This window comes from Maylandia zebra, linkage group LG18 (genome assembly GCF_041146795.1).
Source record: "Maylandia zebra isolate NMK-2024a linkage group LG18, Mzebra_GT3a, whole genome shotgun sequence".
Taxonomy (NCBI): domain Eukaryota; kingdom Metazoa; phylum Chordata; class Actinopteri; order Cichliformes; family Cichlidae; genus Maylandia; species Maylandia zebra.
In genome coordinates, this window is record NC_135184.1 from 6922025 (window position 1) to 6940305 (window position 18281).

The following is an 18281-nucleotide window of genomic DNA, read 5'->3' on the forward strand; positions in this document are numbered from 1 at the left end:
AGGTGCCGAGGCTATGCAGAGAAAAGAGGCCTGCACTGTGCTGCCGTCTGCGTTTGTGTGTATATTCATGAGTCGTGAGGGCATTTATGGATCTTTGCATCTGTGTGTGTGCGTGTGTGTTTATGCATTAACATGTCTGTGGCATCGTCTGTGTGTGTGTATGCGTTGTGTGTATGTTTTGTGTGTCAGCTGTGAGCAGGTGTCAAAAATCCAAACAGTTTTCGAGTGGGTTGCAAATCAACCAATTAAGAGGAAATACCAAAAGCCACTGAACCACCTGCAGTGTTAGTGAGCTGAACCCTGACAACACACACACACACACACACACACACACACACACGCACACGCACACGCATACACGCGTACACACTCACTGTAACATGTCAGGGTCAGTCTTCGACGGCGGTCTCTGAGGACTTGCAGGTCAGTGCATGTCTGCTTCTGTTTGGTGCACTGGGTGTATTTCTTTTTAATATATGGCATCTGTGTTTATGTGAATTGCACTTGTATGTAGTTTTGATACAAAACTGTATATTTGTCTGCGTTTATTTGTCCATTAAATGTCAGCAAATTAATAAATTGTAATAAATTGATTTAAAAAAAAAAGATCAGATTGGTGGATAAAAAAAGTAAAGAACTCCAACTCACAATTTTACAATTCAAATAAAGGCTCCTTTTATTTCTACCTAAAAATTCAATAACTGAGAACTGGGATGAACAACTCACAGGACCGCAGTGAGCTTCTTTCTGTGCATGTGTAATATGCCTGGAGCCCATGCCTGGAGCCCTTCCCTTGACATTCCTGATACCCAGAGCTGGAGCTTCCATAGTGTTAATGCAGGAAATGTAGTTTCTCTTCTCAACTCATTTCTAACACTCATACATATCATTAAACTCAGGCATAATGTTGTTTTTGGGGGGTTTTTTTCTATTAGTTGAAGTCATAAACAATTTTAATTCTATTTACTTATTTAATTTGTTTACAATTGTTGTTGTATCTGCATATTTATGCCACGATTAGAAGGAGTAATCTGCTTACTCCGTATTCTTATTAGGATTGTTTCATACTTTTAGGTGAGTGGTGGACTGTGGGCTAGTTTAAAACAATTACCATTTGATAGCAAGACTTCTTTCCAGACAACTATAACATAAAGTCAAATGATTTTGGAAGAAAATGCTTTTGATTTTTCTATCAGCAGCTCCAGGGGTGCTCGCTACAGACTATCTACTGACAAAGCTGCAGCCGCCATGGCCTCAGAAACAGTACAGACCTCATTAAACTGGCTGTAGCCTTTAAAAAAACTGAGATTTTTTTTTCAAAATGTAATATTAAAAGAAAAAAAATCCTTGGTAGCATAAAGCAGCTCAGTGTATCACAGCATGTGATGCAGCGATCACAGAAGCTTGTTTTGCTGCTGCGTGTCCTCAGCCATTAGACTGCTGGGGGACCAGGTTATCTTTCATGGTGGGATGGAGGCTTCACACGGCTCACTGGGGATGTTGTTGTTACAGACATTCTGACGGTGGATCTGCTCACACACCTACAGACCTGTGCAGGAATGTCAGTGCTTTTGCATATCTGCACTGTGAGCTTTGCTACACACGAGTAACATGCTACATTGCAAGCTTGCAGATACTAGCACAATGTTATGATCCGTCCACATGATAAACGTACACGAAGATTTCATTAAAACACAGAAGTACCTTATACTTATATTATGGATTCAAGGCACTCCTTAGCCAGAGTGATCAAGGCCGTGTGCACACCTACACAATAAAAGCAAATTACACTCGAAGTGTGCACAAAAACAAAAATGTGTAAGCACGCACACAAACGCACATTCCTCTGCTGCTTTGCTGTTAACAAGCCTCCATGCATTGTGTGTAGTGGAGGGTTGAGTCCCTCAGGTGCACAGTGCAGCTTTAGCAGGATAAATCATGCAAACCTGAGCCGCACAGTCATAAATCACCTCAGACTGTGTGAGACTGTGTTCGTATGTGCACTGAAACCTGCATGTTCAAGTTTTGTGGCATGTCTGTGTCTCTGTGTATATGATTTTCTTTTATTTTGTTGTTTTTTGTTTTTTTCATTTGTGCAGCTGTCTGGTGTACATATCATTTTCTGTGTGATGGTTCAGGAGATTTGTGGGTGCATACTATAGAGTCTGTGTGTGTGTGTCTGTGCGTTAATAAGACAGATGAAAGTGATGGGTGAAAGCAGTACGATCAGTGCAAACAGATTCTGTGCAAGCGACCAGTAGGTGCTGCTGCGGAGCTTAGATTGAAGGTGTTTCCTTCTGTTTTTGTACAATATGTTGGTGTGGTGTAAATGAGTGTATCGATAAATGCTGTAGGTGTGTGCAGATGTGTGAACAGTGTTAATCTGCTGTCACCTTGTTATAATGAGCCTCTAATCTTTTTTTCTTCTCACTCTTCCAATGTTATTATTTTAATTTGAACTTTGTTATTCTGTCTCATACATCATAACCCTCATGTCTTTTTTTGTGCCACTCTTTCATCTCCATGCACACTGTAGGTAATTACAGTCTTCTTTTCATTCAATCAGTTTTCCTTTCTTTCTCATCTTAACATTTGTGCTCATTAGCTTTGATGTCCACTCGTCAGACATGACATACACCTACCACAGCATACTGTCATTTATACATTTTTCCTTTTTACTTATAGTAGTGCTAATTTAGAAAAAAAAATCTCCACAGCACAGATAAAACTATGCTTTTCTAGAACTAAATGGCTTCATTAACACTTGTAAAGAGTACTAGGAATAGTATACGGATACAGTTATGTGAAAAAGAAAGTGCACCCTCTTTCAGCTGTGACATTTTATGTATTAGGACATAATGGAAATAATAATCTGGTCCTCTGCAGGTCTCAAAGATGATGTAAATACAACCTCAGGTGAATTATTACACCATGTTGTTAGTTATTTAACAATAATTAAGCCAAAATGCAGAATGTGGAAAAAAGCTGAGTTTACCCTTCCTGCTTCCATAGGAATTAAGGTGGTAAGTAGCAGCCAGGTGCCGCTAATCAGATCTGTTTAATTAATTCATCATCAGCAAGTGTGAGCGCACCTAGAAAAGCAGGACTCTTGACAGTTTGCTGGACTGGAGCCTTCAAGTGTTAACACAGTGACATCAGCAATGATCATAAAGAAGCAATTGTTGCTGTCCATCAATCTGGGAAGGGTTGTAAGAACATTTCAGAACTATTTGAAGTGCGTCATTCTAAAGTGTGAGAGATTATTCGCAAGAGCAAAACATTTGAGACTGCTTCCCAGGAGTGGATGCCCCACCAAATTCACCAAGTCACCAAGGTCAGACCGTGCATTGTTCAGAGAACCTGCAAAAAATCCTGAAAAAACCCAAGAACTATATCTCAGACTCTACAGGCCTCAGTTAGCATAGAAAACGTCAGCACAAACGGCCACACATTAAACTGTCAGGCTAAATGGTGGAGGGGCAATGATTTTGGCTTGCTTTGCAGCCAGAGGACTTGGGAGGCTTGCAGTCATTGAGTTGACCGTGACCACTTCTGTATGCCAAAGACTCAATCTGTCTGACAGAGTGTGTCATGCAACAGGACAAGGATCCCAAGCACATCAGCAGATCTACAGCAGGAATGGCTGGTGGGAAAAAGAATAAAGACAGAATCAAGTGAATGGTCCAGTCAAAATCCAGACCTCAACCTGATTGAAATGTTGAGGCAGGACCATAACAGAGCTGTGCAGACAAATCTCAATAAACTAAAGCAAGGTTGTGGAAAGAGCCAAAATTCATCTAATAATATGAAAAGAGCACAGAAAATGCTTACTTTAAGCTATTACTGCTAAAGGGACTTCTACAAGTTGTAAATCATTGAGTGTACTTTGTTTTTCGCACACTGCACCTTCATTCTGGCTTAATTTTTGCTAGATAAGATGAAGATGAAATCTTTTATTTGCCTTTTTCACACAGTCACCAGGTCTGGGTGCATATCTGGGGGGAATCTTACAGTCAAATAATACAAATATAAAACAAAACGCACACAGAGGAAAAGGTTTGATTTTTAAGAGCTAAAGATAAGAACAAAGAGGCATGTGTCAAGTAACTGACATATTGCCAGTTATGCAATTGTAACTAATGACAGAGTAATATGGCATGTTTACTATCTAAGGACATATCTACCTAATTGTCATACCACCTCCTCTTTCTTTCACATACTTGTGAACAAAAGATTAAATTCATTTATATCTAGTAATCTGGTATTGTGACAAGACTGGCTATGTCTAACAGGAGGCTCTTCTTACACTGTGAGAAGTTGAAATACGATCCAGGAAGTATATGGAATATCTCCATGAGCTTGCAGTGTTAACATACTGGCAGTTATTTATCATCCATCTCAATGATCATGAGGTTAAAAGCAGAATAATGCTATCAGTCCCATTGCCAGCTCACATGTGCTTACAGAAATTTCTTTTAATTCTGTATTGTTCCCATAGAGCCAAAGCTGGCCTTTCTGCAGCTCATGTTTCAACTTTAAACAGACTTGAACTGTGAGAATGAAGTCTCAGATGTTTATGTACTTAGCCAAACATGATCAAAGTGACCTTGAAATGACGGTCTGCTGGTTGTGACCAGCTATTGCTAGCTTGTTTAAGCAGTGTGGTTGTTAATTTTGTGTAGTAGTTGTTTCATGTTCCGTGGGAGGAGTTGTTTTTATTAATTATATTCATACACAGAGAGATGGCTTCATTTTATTCTTTTTCCTGTATTTCTAAAGGCCTCTGAGGAGGAGTGATGTTGCTGTTGTAATAATAAGAAGGTTACAGTAACAGTTTCTTTCACACATGACTGAAGGACAAGGACATCACGCTTACAGCCTCAAAGCCACCTGGAATAACCGCCCGTGTTTGACTTGCATGTCTCCGTCCTTCATTTACAAACGTCTCCACGTGTGAAATCCAATCTCACATATTCATCATTGTTTATTTGACATGTGCTTCCGCTGCTGTTGATTGAACAAATTCTTTGCTTAAACACCCCCCTCCTCTTTTTTTCTTCCTCTGCTTCAATCAGGAAGACGTTTAGTTGAGTAGAATTAGCGTCAGCTTTTTTTAGAGCGACACATCGTAACTCCAAAAAACTTTCCATTTCACTTCATCTTTCCGTTCTCACAGATCCCGCTCCTCATCTCTCTCTATTGATCCTCCTCTTCTCTCACTGGCACTGGCACTCACTGGCCTGCTCCAGTCGCTTTGTGGAGCATTGGACCTCATAAGACTTTGTTGTTACACTATCTCTTACCGTACACTACTAAATCCCCATTGCACTATTTGCCTATTTTGCACCACTATGCCTTCTTACTTGAATATTGTATATTGTATATTGCATAGCTTTTTTTTTGTTATACGTAAAATTGTATTGTATTTATTTAAATTTTTACTTTAATTATTTTATTTGCATTTTTCCAATCACTAGGGTTTGAGAGTAACGCAATTTCTATTCTGTGTATGTCCTGTACATGTGGCAGAATTGACAAATAAAGTTGACTTGACTTGACTTGACTTGACTCTTTGCTCTTTATATCCCGTCCTCACATCAGTCCCTTTGTTTTGACTCCTCTCATTTCTCTTTTCTTTCTGTCTGTTCTTTGGTCCTCCACTCCTCATCACCTTTGATCTTTTGGTTTTAATATGACAGAGAGCTGTGGGAGCCCAGATCTTTTCCAGCTGGGAGGGACGCAGGGAGAGAGCCAGAACAGAGAGACGGAGGAGAGATGAAAGACAGCTCTCCCCCTCTTGTGGGTACACAGTTTTCCCAAAGGGAGCTCCATCTTAGGCTGCAAGCTGCTGTCAGGACATTGCAGGCACACACGCGAGCATGTAATTCCATGTTGCTCACCTGCTACCAAGAAGTAATTACACCTAAAAGAGACCTGCGCTGGTTGGACAGATGGTAGCTCTTTCTCAAAACTTAATCCACCTGTTGCCTGTTGATGTTCAGGAAGGGTTAGAAACACATACAGCAGAGACTGAAATCCAAGATAAGGATCTCAGTTTTGTACATCTGCAGCGCTCTACGGGCTCCGTGAGCAACAGAGTTTATCGGCGGTCTATAAAACGATCAAAGACAGATGAGAAGGATGACAACAGCAGGTGCCAGCTGTTATCAGAGGAGAATCAGAGATCTGACAAAAGAGGGACGGAGCTGATTATTGACGTCTGTTGTGCTCTGGAAATGAAACCTGCCCACCGAAGAGTCGAGCAGATTGTCCTGAAATGAAGGACGACGAGTACACATCCAAAACAGCTGATCTCAAAACCTGCAAGCAGGTTCAAAGTGCATTTTTCTAACCATCTGAATAAAACTGTAATAGTGAATATAGATGAAACTTTTTTTCATCCCTGGGCTTTAGCCTCCAGAGTGATTTGCCAGTTCACTACAAATTAATTCATTTTGCCCTCATTTGCAAAACACGAGAATTTCAATTTGTTAATTAGCTTAGTTTTGATTTCTGTCCAGAAAGGGTCCAGAACATGCAGAAAACTTTATAATAAATGCAAATCATCAGTTGACAAGACCAAAAAATGTCAAATGTGTGACATGCTGTAAGCCCTAGGTGGATTTTTCTAAAATGTAAAAATAAATTATCAAATTTTGAAATTGGGGCTTAATTTAAATTACAGTTCCCTGAATTTTAATAGTAAGAATAAACACTCTTATATATGCACTATATTCAGTCATAGCTCAGCTAAAGTTTTTGACTCATCAACGGTGCTGTGAGAGTTACAGAAGTTCTGCTGAAGGTACCGAACGCATTGCTGCAGGAAGGAAAAAGCCAGAGGGAGACGATAGAGAGAAGTTTTGTTTTTCCCCCTTGACTTGTTTATATAGACACGCTCTTCTCAGCTGCAGCCATTACAGTTTGAGTCAGTCAGAATAATGGCTTTCAATCTGACATCTCTACCGCTGTGTGTGTGTGTGTGTTTCTTGTCACTATTATCTATAGCTCCCTTCCTCTCAGAGGGGTAGTTTGGTCAGCTTTACCTGTTATTTTGCTCTATTGCAGCGGCTCTATCGGGAGTGTCATCTTGGTAAATGGTGCATCACATAACAAGCTGTGTGACTGGCCACGGCCCATGCTGCTCACCTCTGTTGTAAGGGCATATGGCGAATACACCACGAAGATTAGACCTGCGGTAGCTCTAAGACCTCTGATGAAAGCACACAAATGAATAAAAACTTCTTCAAGTTTGACGTAAATTTCTATAAAGAAAACGCTGTTTGGGTTTTTGTTACTGTGGCAGCTAAAAGGTTGACGTTGTAACATCAGGAAGTACTTGGGTTCATTATCTGATTATTTTGTTATAAATGATATCTACTCTTCATGCTCTAAAACATTCCCCATACCCTCGCCACTCCAGCTGTGTTCTGTCTCCAGGTGAATAATTTTAGAAAACTACCAACATAAAAGACGCTTCGTTGCGCTAACACCATTAGAATGTCCAGGAAGTAAATATTGCTTCAAACGTGTTCGCCACTTCCTTCCTCTGTCAGGATATTTGTCTGAAATTGAACTTACTTGCAGAGATTTGAACATGCTGCATTAGTGCAGAGCTTGCTCAGAAAGCTTCAGTGTAATCAGCTGGTATGTACTGTTTATGCAAAGAATCATGGTATGTTTGAAGTTGACAGTTCTTTCGTGACTTTTAAAAGATCAATCAGCAGCTTAATCAGCCCGGGAGGTCAGTTTAAAAGAATTACGCAGCCCTCCTCAGCAGACTCAGTCTGTGTTTTTTCTGTCCAACTGAACATGCTTGCGCTGCTCATTATTTTGAGCATTCATGTTGATTAGATCCCTGAGTTAAAACCTTTAGAAGCTGACACGCGCAACAGCAAAAACTTCAGCAATGGCACCGTGCCTCGTTACTTTTATGCAGCACGTTTTTGCAACATACGCATATGCACCCCATCCCCTTTATTTGCTCTCTACATGGAATGAATTGCACTTCAAAGTTTATATATGCAAGTAAGTGCAACGTGTGTAGGCTTGATCTGTTCCAGTTGCCACATATTTCGACTCTCCATATGGGATGCATATGGTTTAAAGTCGAACACATTCGCTCTTCCTCCTGTTTCTCGCACCTCCACTCTGTGTGGCTCGTATCAGTGGATGTCGCGTCACCATTCAGGATGTGTTCAGGAGTGACAATGGCAGGTATAACCCCCACAGCAAACATTAGATAGTTAACCCCCTGGTGGTATTTCCAGCTCACTCGTGCGACTCTCCTTTAGTATTTCTAAATACTCCGTTTGAATGATTGACACATCCGGAGAACCTCAAACTTTCAGCTTCTTTTTTGTTTTGACAGCCAAAAGTGTGAAAGTGTAAAATGTCAGAAGATCTCAGAATCCCCTCAGATTTATAGCTGGGAGTTTTCAAAGTGTCATTTGTCATCCTTTGAACGAGGTTTGTCGTGGCTCTCTGTCCCTCGTGTAATGCGTTTTTGTCTGTCTCGCTATCTGCCTCTCTGTCATCCTTTGAGTCACTCCCTCAATCTACTGTTCCTTTTATTCTGTAGTTTTTCATTTCTCTGTCCCATCACTCGCTTCATCTCCCTTTCACTCTCTGGAGGAATACTGATACACCTCTCTGTAACCTTTGTATTCACTTAATTTTTCTTGTAGACTACATCTGATAACTTTGGGAAAGGAATAAAGTTGGCTTAAAAGGGAAACCCCCCCCTTTGCCCTCCTCCGCGTCTTCAGTCAGACTCACAATACGAGCGTTTTTAACACAACCCACAAATTTACTTCAAACGAGACTGACTGAGCTCTTAGGGGACATCTCTTCTAAAATGTGAGTTTTGAAATTGCTTTGATTCCTGATGAGGCCTCCATTGTCTATTATGTTTGAGTAAATTGCATTGCATATTTTGGTGCGCTGATACCCCTCCACCAACCCCAGCCACTTTGATTGAATTGGATCGGAGAAATTGCAGTTGAATTAAGTGGATTGCTACAGCGGCTCTGCGGTAATTTAGGAAGTGCTGGAAGTCTCATTTTGTGCGCGCCGATATTACTGCTGCCTCCTGTAGTTCCATGAGGTACATGAGTGTCGCAGAAACAGTGCTGTATGTGTGGAGACGGGGCCGAGGAAAGGACGTGCCGTTACTGTCAGCATTTTTTTTGGCCTTCAAAGACACCTAAACTTTTCTGGAATGTGATTTTGTACATTTACCTAGAAAATCACAGTCACCATAGTCTCCACTGTTCTGCAAAGGCCTTTCACCAGAACCATGGGGACCTAGAGCTGTTAGGGACTGGCAGTAATGGAATAACCTAAAGAGTTAACACAATACTTTTGTTCAAAAGAGTTAAAGTTAAAAGTCTGCAAAGTTATAAAAATGTTATGACTATCTCGAGGTTACAAGAGCGCAGCAGAGGGAGGACATCGAAAAAAATACATTATAAAAAAAGAAGGGAAGATTTCCTTCCAGGAGAAAGAAGAAAAATATCCTACCATCAGGAAAGCTGAACACATTAAAATGGAAAATATAAACATTTACACACTCTTCTGGAGGATCAAGTAAGATCAAGGAGGGGATGAGTTTTTTAATGTTTTATTTACCGGTCTAAATAAAGGGCTTACAATCCAGCCCTGTGAGATGTGTATAAATCAGAAGAAAACACACAGGATAATTTTACCTGAAACCATCAAATATAGAGAAGAAATGAGAAGAGTGACTATTCTGCAGATTGGCCTTGAGAAATCATTTAGCCCGTCAAACACACTCCTCCTCATCGGGCTCATCGGGAGACATCAGATATGGAGAGTTGATGAGGATGACCTCTACATTCAAAGAAAGAATTATATTTGCATTGAAAGAAGGAAAAGTAGCTTCTTTGATAAGGGTCACAATCAGAGACTGTGCAAACGACCTTCACAAGAGAGTGTTTTGGAAGTGCGCTGTATCAGCAGGCCTTTAGAAAGAGGCATTAAGAGGGAGGGAGATGATTTCAAAGAAGGTGACTGTGGATTGGGAGTGATGGCACTGTAACCGGCACAGAATTTTCCTGCATAAGGAATTTTCTTGAGGAATAACGGTCTCTGCATCTCCTAGTTTTGAGCTGGAATCTGTAGTACGGCTGCCACCAGTCCAACCACGCCTGAAACCCAACAGTTTGAAGATGGGACCATCGTAAAGCTGTGGCAGTGCAAGGATGGGTTGAAGATAATGTGCCCACATCTGGTGAATGGACGTGTTGTTGCTATTGAATAGAAGTTAACGCTTTCACAGGGGCCGGTGAGAGAACTACGCAGATCAATCAAACTGATGGGGATGTTTGGCAACAAAGGAAAGCTGGCTGGGACTGAGTCACTGCGAAATAATCCTGAGCCGGGGGAAACGATCCATGCCAGCCTGGCGCTGCAGACACAGAACCCAGAGATAACAGACGTGACCAAAGAAATGCAGCCGATTTCATCTTATTAACGCCGAACCCTGAACTTTAATGTGGGGCCTGGTTTACTATATGTGGTCTAGTTCATCCTAATAGTGTTGGATAACACTGTAAACCTGACTAAGGCTACAAAACCAAGAAGGTCCACGTAGACTCACAAGAGCAGAAATAAAATAAACATGTTACAGTTTGATACAAAAACATCGCTGGCTATAGAAAGTTTGCATTATATATGTCATGGTTGCTGTAACTGACAGGTGGATGCTAACGCATGCGGCTACCTTTCTGCTCGGCTAATTAGAATCACTGTACTGGGCAAACAGCCATGCTTGTGGTGTTGGTGTTATAGGATACATTTAATGCAATTATCTGACAAAAGCCTGAGCAAGTCCACCAAAAATAGAACATACAGGATTTCATTTGTATGCTGCTCAGCAGAAATGAGCTGGTATCTGTTTTCTGTATGTTAGACCAATACAGTGTATCGATGCACTTTGCCCTCCACCCAGGCTGTAAAAAAACAAAACAAAAAAAGATGCACACACTAAACCGAGGCTTCAAAGCAGGACTTCAAAAACCACTGGGTGACCTCCCAATGGCAACATTAACCTATGGGCAGATAGCATGACGCCATAAACCGGTTTAATGGTCCCAAAGCAACTGAAATGGGCTGAGACCAAAGGAACTCAAATGATTGAAGTTAAGGTCGTCTTTGTTCATATTATGTTTAAACGATCAGGCAAAACAAGCTTTTAAAAGTTGAGGAGGACCAGTTAAGTTAACACTCATTGTAATTCAATACAGAAACACAATAAAATATTGTTATTCCATTTTTAACAAGCACCACTCACTAGAACAAGGGAACATTTCCTCCCCTTACACTGGAGGAACTGTTCAGCCATGTCACAATACGGGAAACTCTTACAGCAAATTGTTTAGGACTCATTTAAGAGCAAGAAAAATATTCAAATCCTTCTCTGTGCCAGGATTTAAGAGAAGTGACACCACAAAGATGCATACACTAAAGATAAAGTAAAGTCCTTGAAAGTGAAATACATTCAAAATTTCACGTTATCTTTTGAAATCTTCTATATATTTTTCAATATGCCCTTCATGCAAAACCGCACAATTCACGCGAACACGTAGCGTTCTCCTCTCCTTGTGTAGCACCGCGACAGGCTGCCGGGATGATATAAACTCCGATAACGTCCCCTTGGCTCAATAAATCCTCGAGTTATTGACGATGCCGTCCGCCCGTCTGGATCCCATTATCAAAGTGTCTTCAAAGGAGACTAATTGAATTAGTGCAGGGATCTGTAATTGAAAGCTTGCTTTTAATGATGCATTGTGGTCTTGCACGGAGACAAGCATCAGCATTCATTATACGTCTCTGTGTCGGGATGGATTGGACTGTGTGCAGCACAATATCAAACTTATCAGGGACACGAGTTTATTTGATCCTGCATCAAATGTTTAAAGCTAGTAAAGCTGAACTTGAGATGAGCTAGTGTTCTTTTGCTATTTGCTATTTTTATCCTCTCAGCTGGATGTTTGCCTCCTCTCTGCCAGAATGTGAATAAGACATCGAAGGTCATGTGCAGCCATGTTTGATCATTACATCCCTTGACGTGATGAAATGTGTGAGTTCATTCAGGTGGCCTCTAATGAACCTTTTGAGTGCTTTCAGTAAATGTTCTGGTGAAAATCTGAAGCTGTCTGTATTTGTTGTCTAACTCACCCAGAAATTGAGTAGATGTTTTTTGTTGTTGTTGTTTTTATTTCCTCCTGAAAGGGTCACACAGCCACGGCCCCAGAAACTATTAGTGGTTTTGTGGTGTTGTTGTTATTGTCTGTCTTTAAGGAAAGATTCTCATTCTATTGAAGCACTTTCGCCTTGTGTATGAGTTGCTCTGCTTGAGTTATTTTAGGCAAAGTGCTAATGCTAACAAACCAGTTCTCTGTTTTAAAGTCTATCACATCATTATCTCCAACGTTACAGGATTTTTCCATGAGGGGAAAAAGAGCTTAAAAGCTTACAGCAGCTGTGTTGAGCTCACAGAAGACCGAATGCTGCAAAGATGGTCTGGAGCTTTATTTGAAGTCCACCTTTAACTTTCATCTGTCTGTCAGCCACAGATGGTGTGTGGTGGCTTTCAGGTTAGAGGTTAAAGGTTAAGGCTAATTTATAGTCTTTAGTTCAGTGTTTCATCCGGTTGGGAACATATGGAGTTCTGCTGGAGAGGACACAGATACCAGTTAACACAGATAAATGTTTGTGTGCTTGTGTTTTAATGTAGCATTGGTTATCTTGAAAAGGAATGTTCATCGAAGTAATAGGACTGTGCAATATAACTGCATGTATCTATGACATTTTGAAATAAAACAGAGGCAATCACATATTAATGAGCACCATTCATTTGTAAGTGTTTTTAAAAGTAAAGATTTAGACCTCGTATCATAATGAAACTGAAAATAAAAAGGTGCTATATTTTGATGATATTTTGTGATATATTTATATTTTTATCGTTGGCTTTTGAGATTTTAAGGAGTGCCCTTTTGAATTTTACTGTTTAAAACTGCATATTTGCTGCACAGTAGCCAGTATGTAACACTAATCATATAAGACCACCTAAGTTGACAGGTCATGGATGTTGACCAGCGGTTGCAACTGAACACAGGCAGCCTGATATAGTCTTATTCTGTTTTTAAAATCTAAAAAATAAATTGCCAAGAACAGAATGCCTGATTAGCCTGCCTGTGTGCATATAAAGCTTTATTTATACTTTGCTAAAGGCCATCATAAAGGCAATTTCATTATTCCTGAACCGGCTGTTTATTTTTACTGATTTTAAAAATGCAGCATTTTGCAAAGATTGATTTTTATGTGAGGCGCCACTTTGTATGATTCTTTTTTTTCTTTTTTTAAAACTTTGACTTGACTTAATTGGCACTGCTAACAGTCAGCTTGACAAAGCAAATCAACGCTTCTCACCGCTGCACCAGTTCAAAGCACTTCCTGTGAAGTCTTTCTCAGAGGTTGTCACTATGATGGGCAGCTTTAACATCAAACCTAATGATCAAAAACTTTCCGTACTCCGGAGACACGATCATTCATATTTAAATGGATCGGGATTTTAAAATTTTAATGCGAGTTTCAAAGAAATGAAAGGATCCAGGTACGATGCCACAAATGACTGTAACTACGGTTGTTACTGATTTTAAACATTTACGCTTCACCGTCACATTTAACGTCTCTGCAGATTTGTGTTAGCGTCTTCAGAAAGTTGTACTCGTTTCTGCAAATAACACTCACTCCTCTATCTGTCTGCGTGTGTGTTTATGTGTGCGTTTATGTGTGCATTCGCATCAGTTCGTAAGTGACAGTATGGTCAAAGTGGCAGGACAGGGGAGTGGGCAACACTTCATTAAAGTGCAGCAATACTCCACTCAGTCTCCCTCCCATGCATACACACCAGGTGCAGACCACTTCATTTAGTCTGAGAGATAGAAAGGACAGACCCCAATGGATTCTCCTATTAATCTTTAATGAGCCCCCGGGCCTGAAAACTGCCTGCCTGCCTCTACTTTTCCACATCCAGGAAACAAACAATGACTCGGCTGGAAAACACATCGGCCGCCGGCCCTCGTACCTGCCTGTCTGCCTGCTAGCCATTAACCCCCCAACTCGACCCTGAATTATTAATGCTTCTATCCTTTGCTTTGCTCGCTCGGCCCCCTCCCAGCAACGGGAATGGGCGACGTCTTGATTGTGTGGTTTGCAAAGTGTGGCGATGCCTCTCAGAGTGTCTCCAGCTGGACTTCTGAAAAGGATGCCGAAGTAAAAAGAAAATTTGTTCCATTAAACCGGTCGAATCAAGTTGTCGCCAAAATTGTCTGAGAAAAACGATTTTTTTTTTGTTTTTTTTTCTTTACAGCGAGTACTTCCTTTTTTTTTAATTGCACGTCTCTTCCCATCATCTCTTTTGAAGCTTTCAGTCATTTCACAGAAAGTTCATCAGCAGATGGCGTTATCCATGTTTCACTAGTAAACTTTCTATTGTGTTGATGTTATTTGACGACAACTGGCAAATCCATCTATGCACATTAGCCCATGGGAGTTGCCATGAATGAATAATATGATGTTGTTAATACATTCTTCCCGGCACACTTTGTCTTTTATAAATGTCTCTCATTTTGTTCCTCTAATGAAATAAAACAGCGTGTGCTGTGATGAATGTGGATCTCATTTGGTCTTCCCCAGATAGCGACTCCTCTCCCCCCTCTGATGTCCCCCTGCCTCACTTCCTCATCTCCTGATAAGTGTTGAATAGTATTAGGACTAGGCGCTCTGAGGTGCTATTGTTTCTCTGCCTGCTGGGTTTTTTGCTCTGGTTTTTGTGTGTTTTCTTTCTAATGCGCACATGAACAAGGCTGCATGGTTTTGGCAAATATTCAGTGGAGGATTAGATCATAGGTTTGCACCATTTTATAGAAGAGTTTTTCTGCAATGTCAAAATGACACATTAGAATGTTCTCTTTTAAAATATTATTATTATTACATAACTTCTTTATGATCATGTAAAAAACTTGGAATTCGGTGCTTCTCTCCACCGATCAGAGAGAGCTCTTTTAAGAGCCACGCTGGCTTCTTTATAGTGTTCCCCATAGTGCTTATATTATCAACTCTGTATCCAGGAGACTGAAGCAGAACACTTTAATGTTCTTCTTCATTGAGCCATTTTTGAACTAAATTTCTTATTTGATGATGCAGAGAATATTGAATATTATTAGATACAGCCACACTAAAAGTTGCAGAATATAGCACTGAAACTTTATTGCATTTATGATGCAGTTGTCTAAGTTGTAAGTGCTGCACTACTGTAAGGGGGATGGATGGATTACAAATTGTCAGCATGTCTAACATGTTTGCTGTTGTTTATCGATGCATATGTGATGGAAGATCAGTGATTCCAATTCCAATCAATTGTATTAATGTTGGTGGTGGTTGTGTAAACTGCATTGTGTTGCACAGCTTGTTCACACACAAATTGGGCAAAACAGCGATGAGACATAAGACTGTCCTGCGCTATTCTGCACTGTATGTAGCATATATCATGTCTTGTACAAAAACCCAGAGAGAGTCAGTGGAATGAATAAAAAGTTGACTTGGATGCTAAATAAATGTTGCATGGAGAGGTTAGCTGGCTAATGGCTTCGATGTAAAAAGCGCGTTATTTATACTTTGTGTTATTACACTAATGATGATGTTTTCAATACCTTGTTTTGGGGGGATTCAGGGATTTTCAGAAATACTGTTAGAAGTAAGCCCTTTTTTATTTCTTGCGAAACGTTTGTTCTGCAGTTAGCTCAACAACAATTACAATTACAATTTTTGCAAAGCAGTACTTTTTTTGGTGGGGGATTTTCTGAACAGTTGCTAGAGGGCTAGAAAAAGCCTCTTTCGACGCTGAAACAAGGAGCTGATGTGTGATGATCCCTGCTATAAGTGGCAGGGAAGTCGAGTGCCAAAGCTGATATGAAGAAAAACTAAATCCTGAAACAGAAAGCTGAATGTCTATGGATCAAAACGTTTAAGCTTTATGCATCTCTTCAAATTTAGAATAGAAAACGGTCACAGGTAGCCAAATCTGTGACCAAAACCAAATCTTGCTAAAAGCAATGTGGTCAGCAGTGGTTTTGCTCATGTGGTGTAAAAGATGCTGTTTTTCATCAGTGTTTCCCACTGCATGATGAAATAATTGTATGTGATGGTTTGGCCAAAGGTTTTTCATGAGGTTAAAGTAAATCTTGGTGCTGATGGACTAACCTGGAAGAATTCAGGGTGCAAAGTTCAGTGCAAAGCAATGCTTATGCTCCTAGTGTGGTTTTGTCTCAGTGTATTAGTCAAATCGCCAGCGATTGGCCCTGACATTGAAGTTGGGTCAGTTTGGCACAGAGGTTGTCTGGTTTAAAGCTCCACACAGCCACACTTTATTAGCAGGAAGACTGGGAGTGCACTGGGAAATTTAGAGGTGGGCATGGTGAAATGAGCTAAATTTCAATTAGAGGTGCTCAGTGGTTTTAATGGGTGGAGTCCCAGAATTGTACGATTTCACCAAGTATGAGACGCATTAGATTTCAGCATTAGTCATTAGTGTTTGAACGCTTATTCCTAACCTGGTCCCTGGATGGCATAGACCAAAACAAAACAAGGTGTAAAATAAAAGAAATGTACGTCCTCAGAGTCCCAGGTGTGTATCCCTGTAAATATAAAAAGACATTTAATTAATATCTAAATTCCTGTAACTTTTCTAACTATCTAGAGTCCTTGACAATTCAGGTTTTTGTCTGTTTGTAAATAATGCGTATACTGCATTTGTCACGTTTGTTGACTTTTCTGTTTTCACTGTTACAGTCAGCACTTCGGGCTGGCAGAAGACGACTTAAATTAAAAGACAGCAGCCGAAAGTTCTTCACACTCATGCTTACACTCGTGTGCTGCCCTGTAGCTCCATGTCCTCAAGGCAACCAAAGTGTCATGGCAACCGTACGGCAGCCACGGTAACAGCAGGCTCATTTTCATACTGATGAGGCCAGTTGCCGGGGAGGCCTGCGCCTCTGCTGCCGCGGCCGCTCGCTCCTCTCTCCTCTCCAATGTCGCCCTGAAATTTTAATGACCTTCTTTCTCTGCTTCTCATTTTTCTCCTCTCGGTGCACCTTGGTGTGTTTGTGCACGCGTGTGTGTCATGAATGTCAAGTTCCCTGTCCAAACTGACACGCACAAAGTGTCCACAGTTAATACAAGAAGAGAACAAAGGCGATGTAATTTTGATGGCGTACGGCTGTAAAGGGCATGTATTTTTATGGCTGTGGAAAACCTCCTCTGGTCTGCTCCTCTTGGCCACATCAGGTTTGCATTTAAGACTTTTTGGGTGGTGGACGGCACTGTTTTTGTGTCAGCATGCAAACAGAAAGGCAGGAAACAAGATGGGTGAGGAATATTGGCTCGTAAATGGCCTAATCCAGCAGCGTTGATCGTGGTCTTGTCTGTTTGTTGTACCAACTAGGAAATGACACTAGGTCCTGAAGATATAACGGAGGTTCGGTTCTCTAACTTGACACATTTTCAACACGTTGACACGCCGGTTATGCATTCCTGATCTCTGAAGTCTGTCTTGAAAACCTGCTGCTAGATCATAGCCGCACATCTCTGAGGTCTGTGAGAAACCATACGCTTCTTGGACTGCGTTCAACTGACGTGAACGTTGGCCAACTCATGGCCGAGCACGAGTGCCCAGTGTGACATATGGACCAACTGGAGTGGCAGAAAATGCTGTGTAGCCTGTTGACAACATCATTTTTCTGTAAAGCATAGATAATGTGAGTGACTGTCAACCACTTCATTGGCTGGCAAGAGAAACTGGAAAATTGTGTATGCGGTTTCATCCTGCAGACATTTAGTCATGGGTGTGTGTTGCCAACAGTCGTATGGACATCATTCAGTCCTTGAACTAAAACAGGATTCATCTACCTCACACTTGTAATCTGGTGGCTGAGCTGAATGTTTCAGATTAATCTGTTTATGTAAAAGAGATTCAGGCTCAAGTCTTCTTGTGCTTTTTGAGTGTCACTCACACCAAATTCTTCTTTTTTCTCTCCTTTTGTTTCGTTCCAGGAGGAAGCGGCAAGAGAAGAAGAAAACGGACGGATTGAGCCTGTTGGCCGAGCTGACTCCATTGACCACACTGCTGTGAGGTCACTAGAGTAAGTCACTCGCTGATCAGCGTCTTTGCCTTCGCTAGAATGATGGTTGTAGAG

At 40.9% G+C, this 18281-nt stretch overlaps 1 protein-coding gene across 11 annotated transcripts in view; it reads left to right on the plus strand.

The window, feature by feature from the left end:
- Positions 1–18281, plus strand: part of pard3ab (par-3 family cell polarity regulator alpha, b) — a 248872-nt gene that overhangs the window by 97926 nt on the left and 132665 nt on the right. For 10 of the 11 annotated variants that reach the window (XM_004565537.4, XM_076876530.1, XM_076876531.1 and 7 more), the window contains exon 6: positions 18139–18227. In XM_004565537.4, coding sequence (XP_004565594.2) covers positions 18139–18227 — 89 coding nt within the window. Of the gene's footprint in view, positions 1–17102; positions 17374–18138; positions 18228–18281 lie in introns of those variants that run through there. The other variant, XM_076876534.1, reaches the window with a different exon arrangement.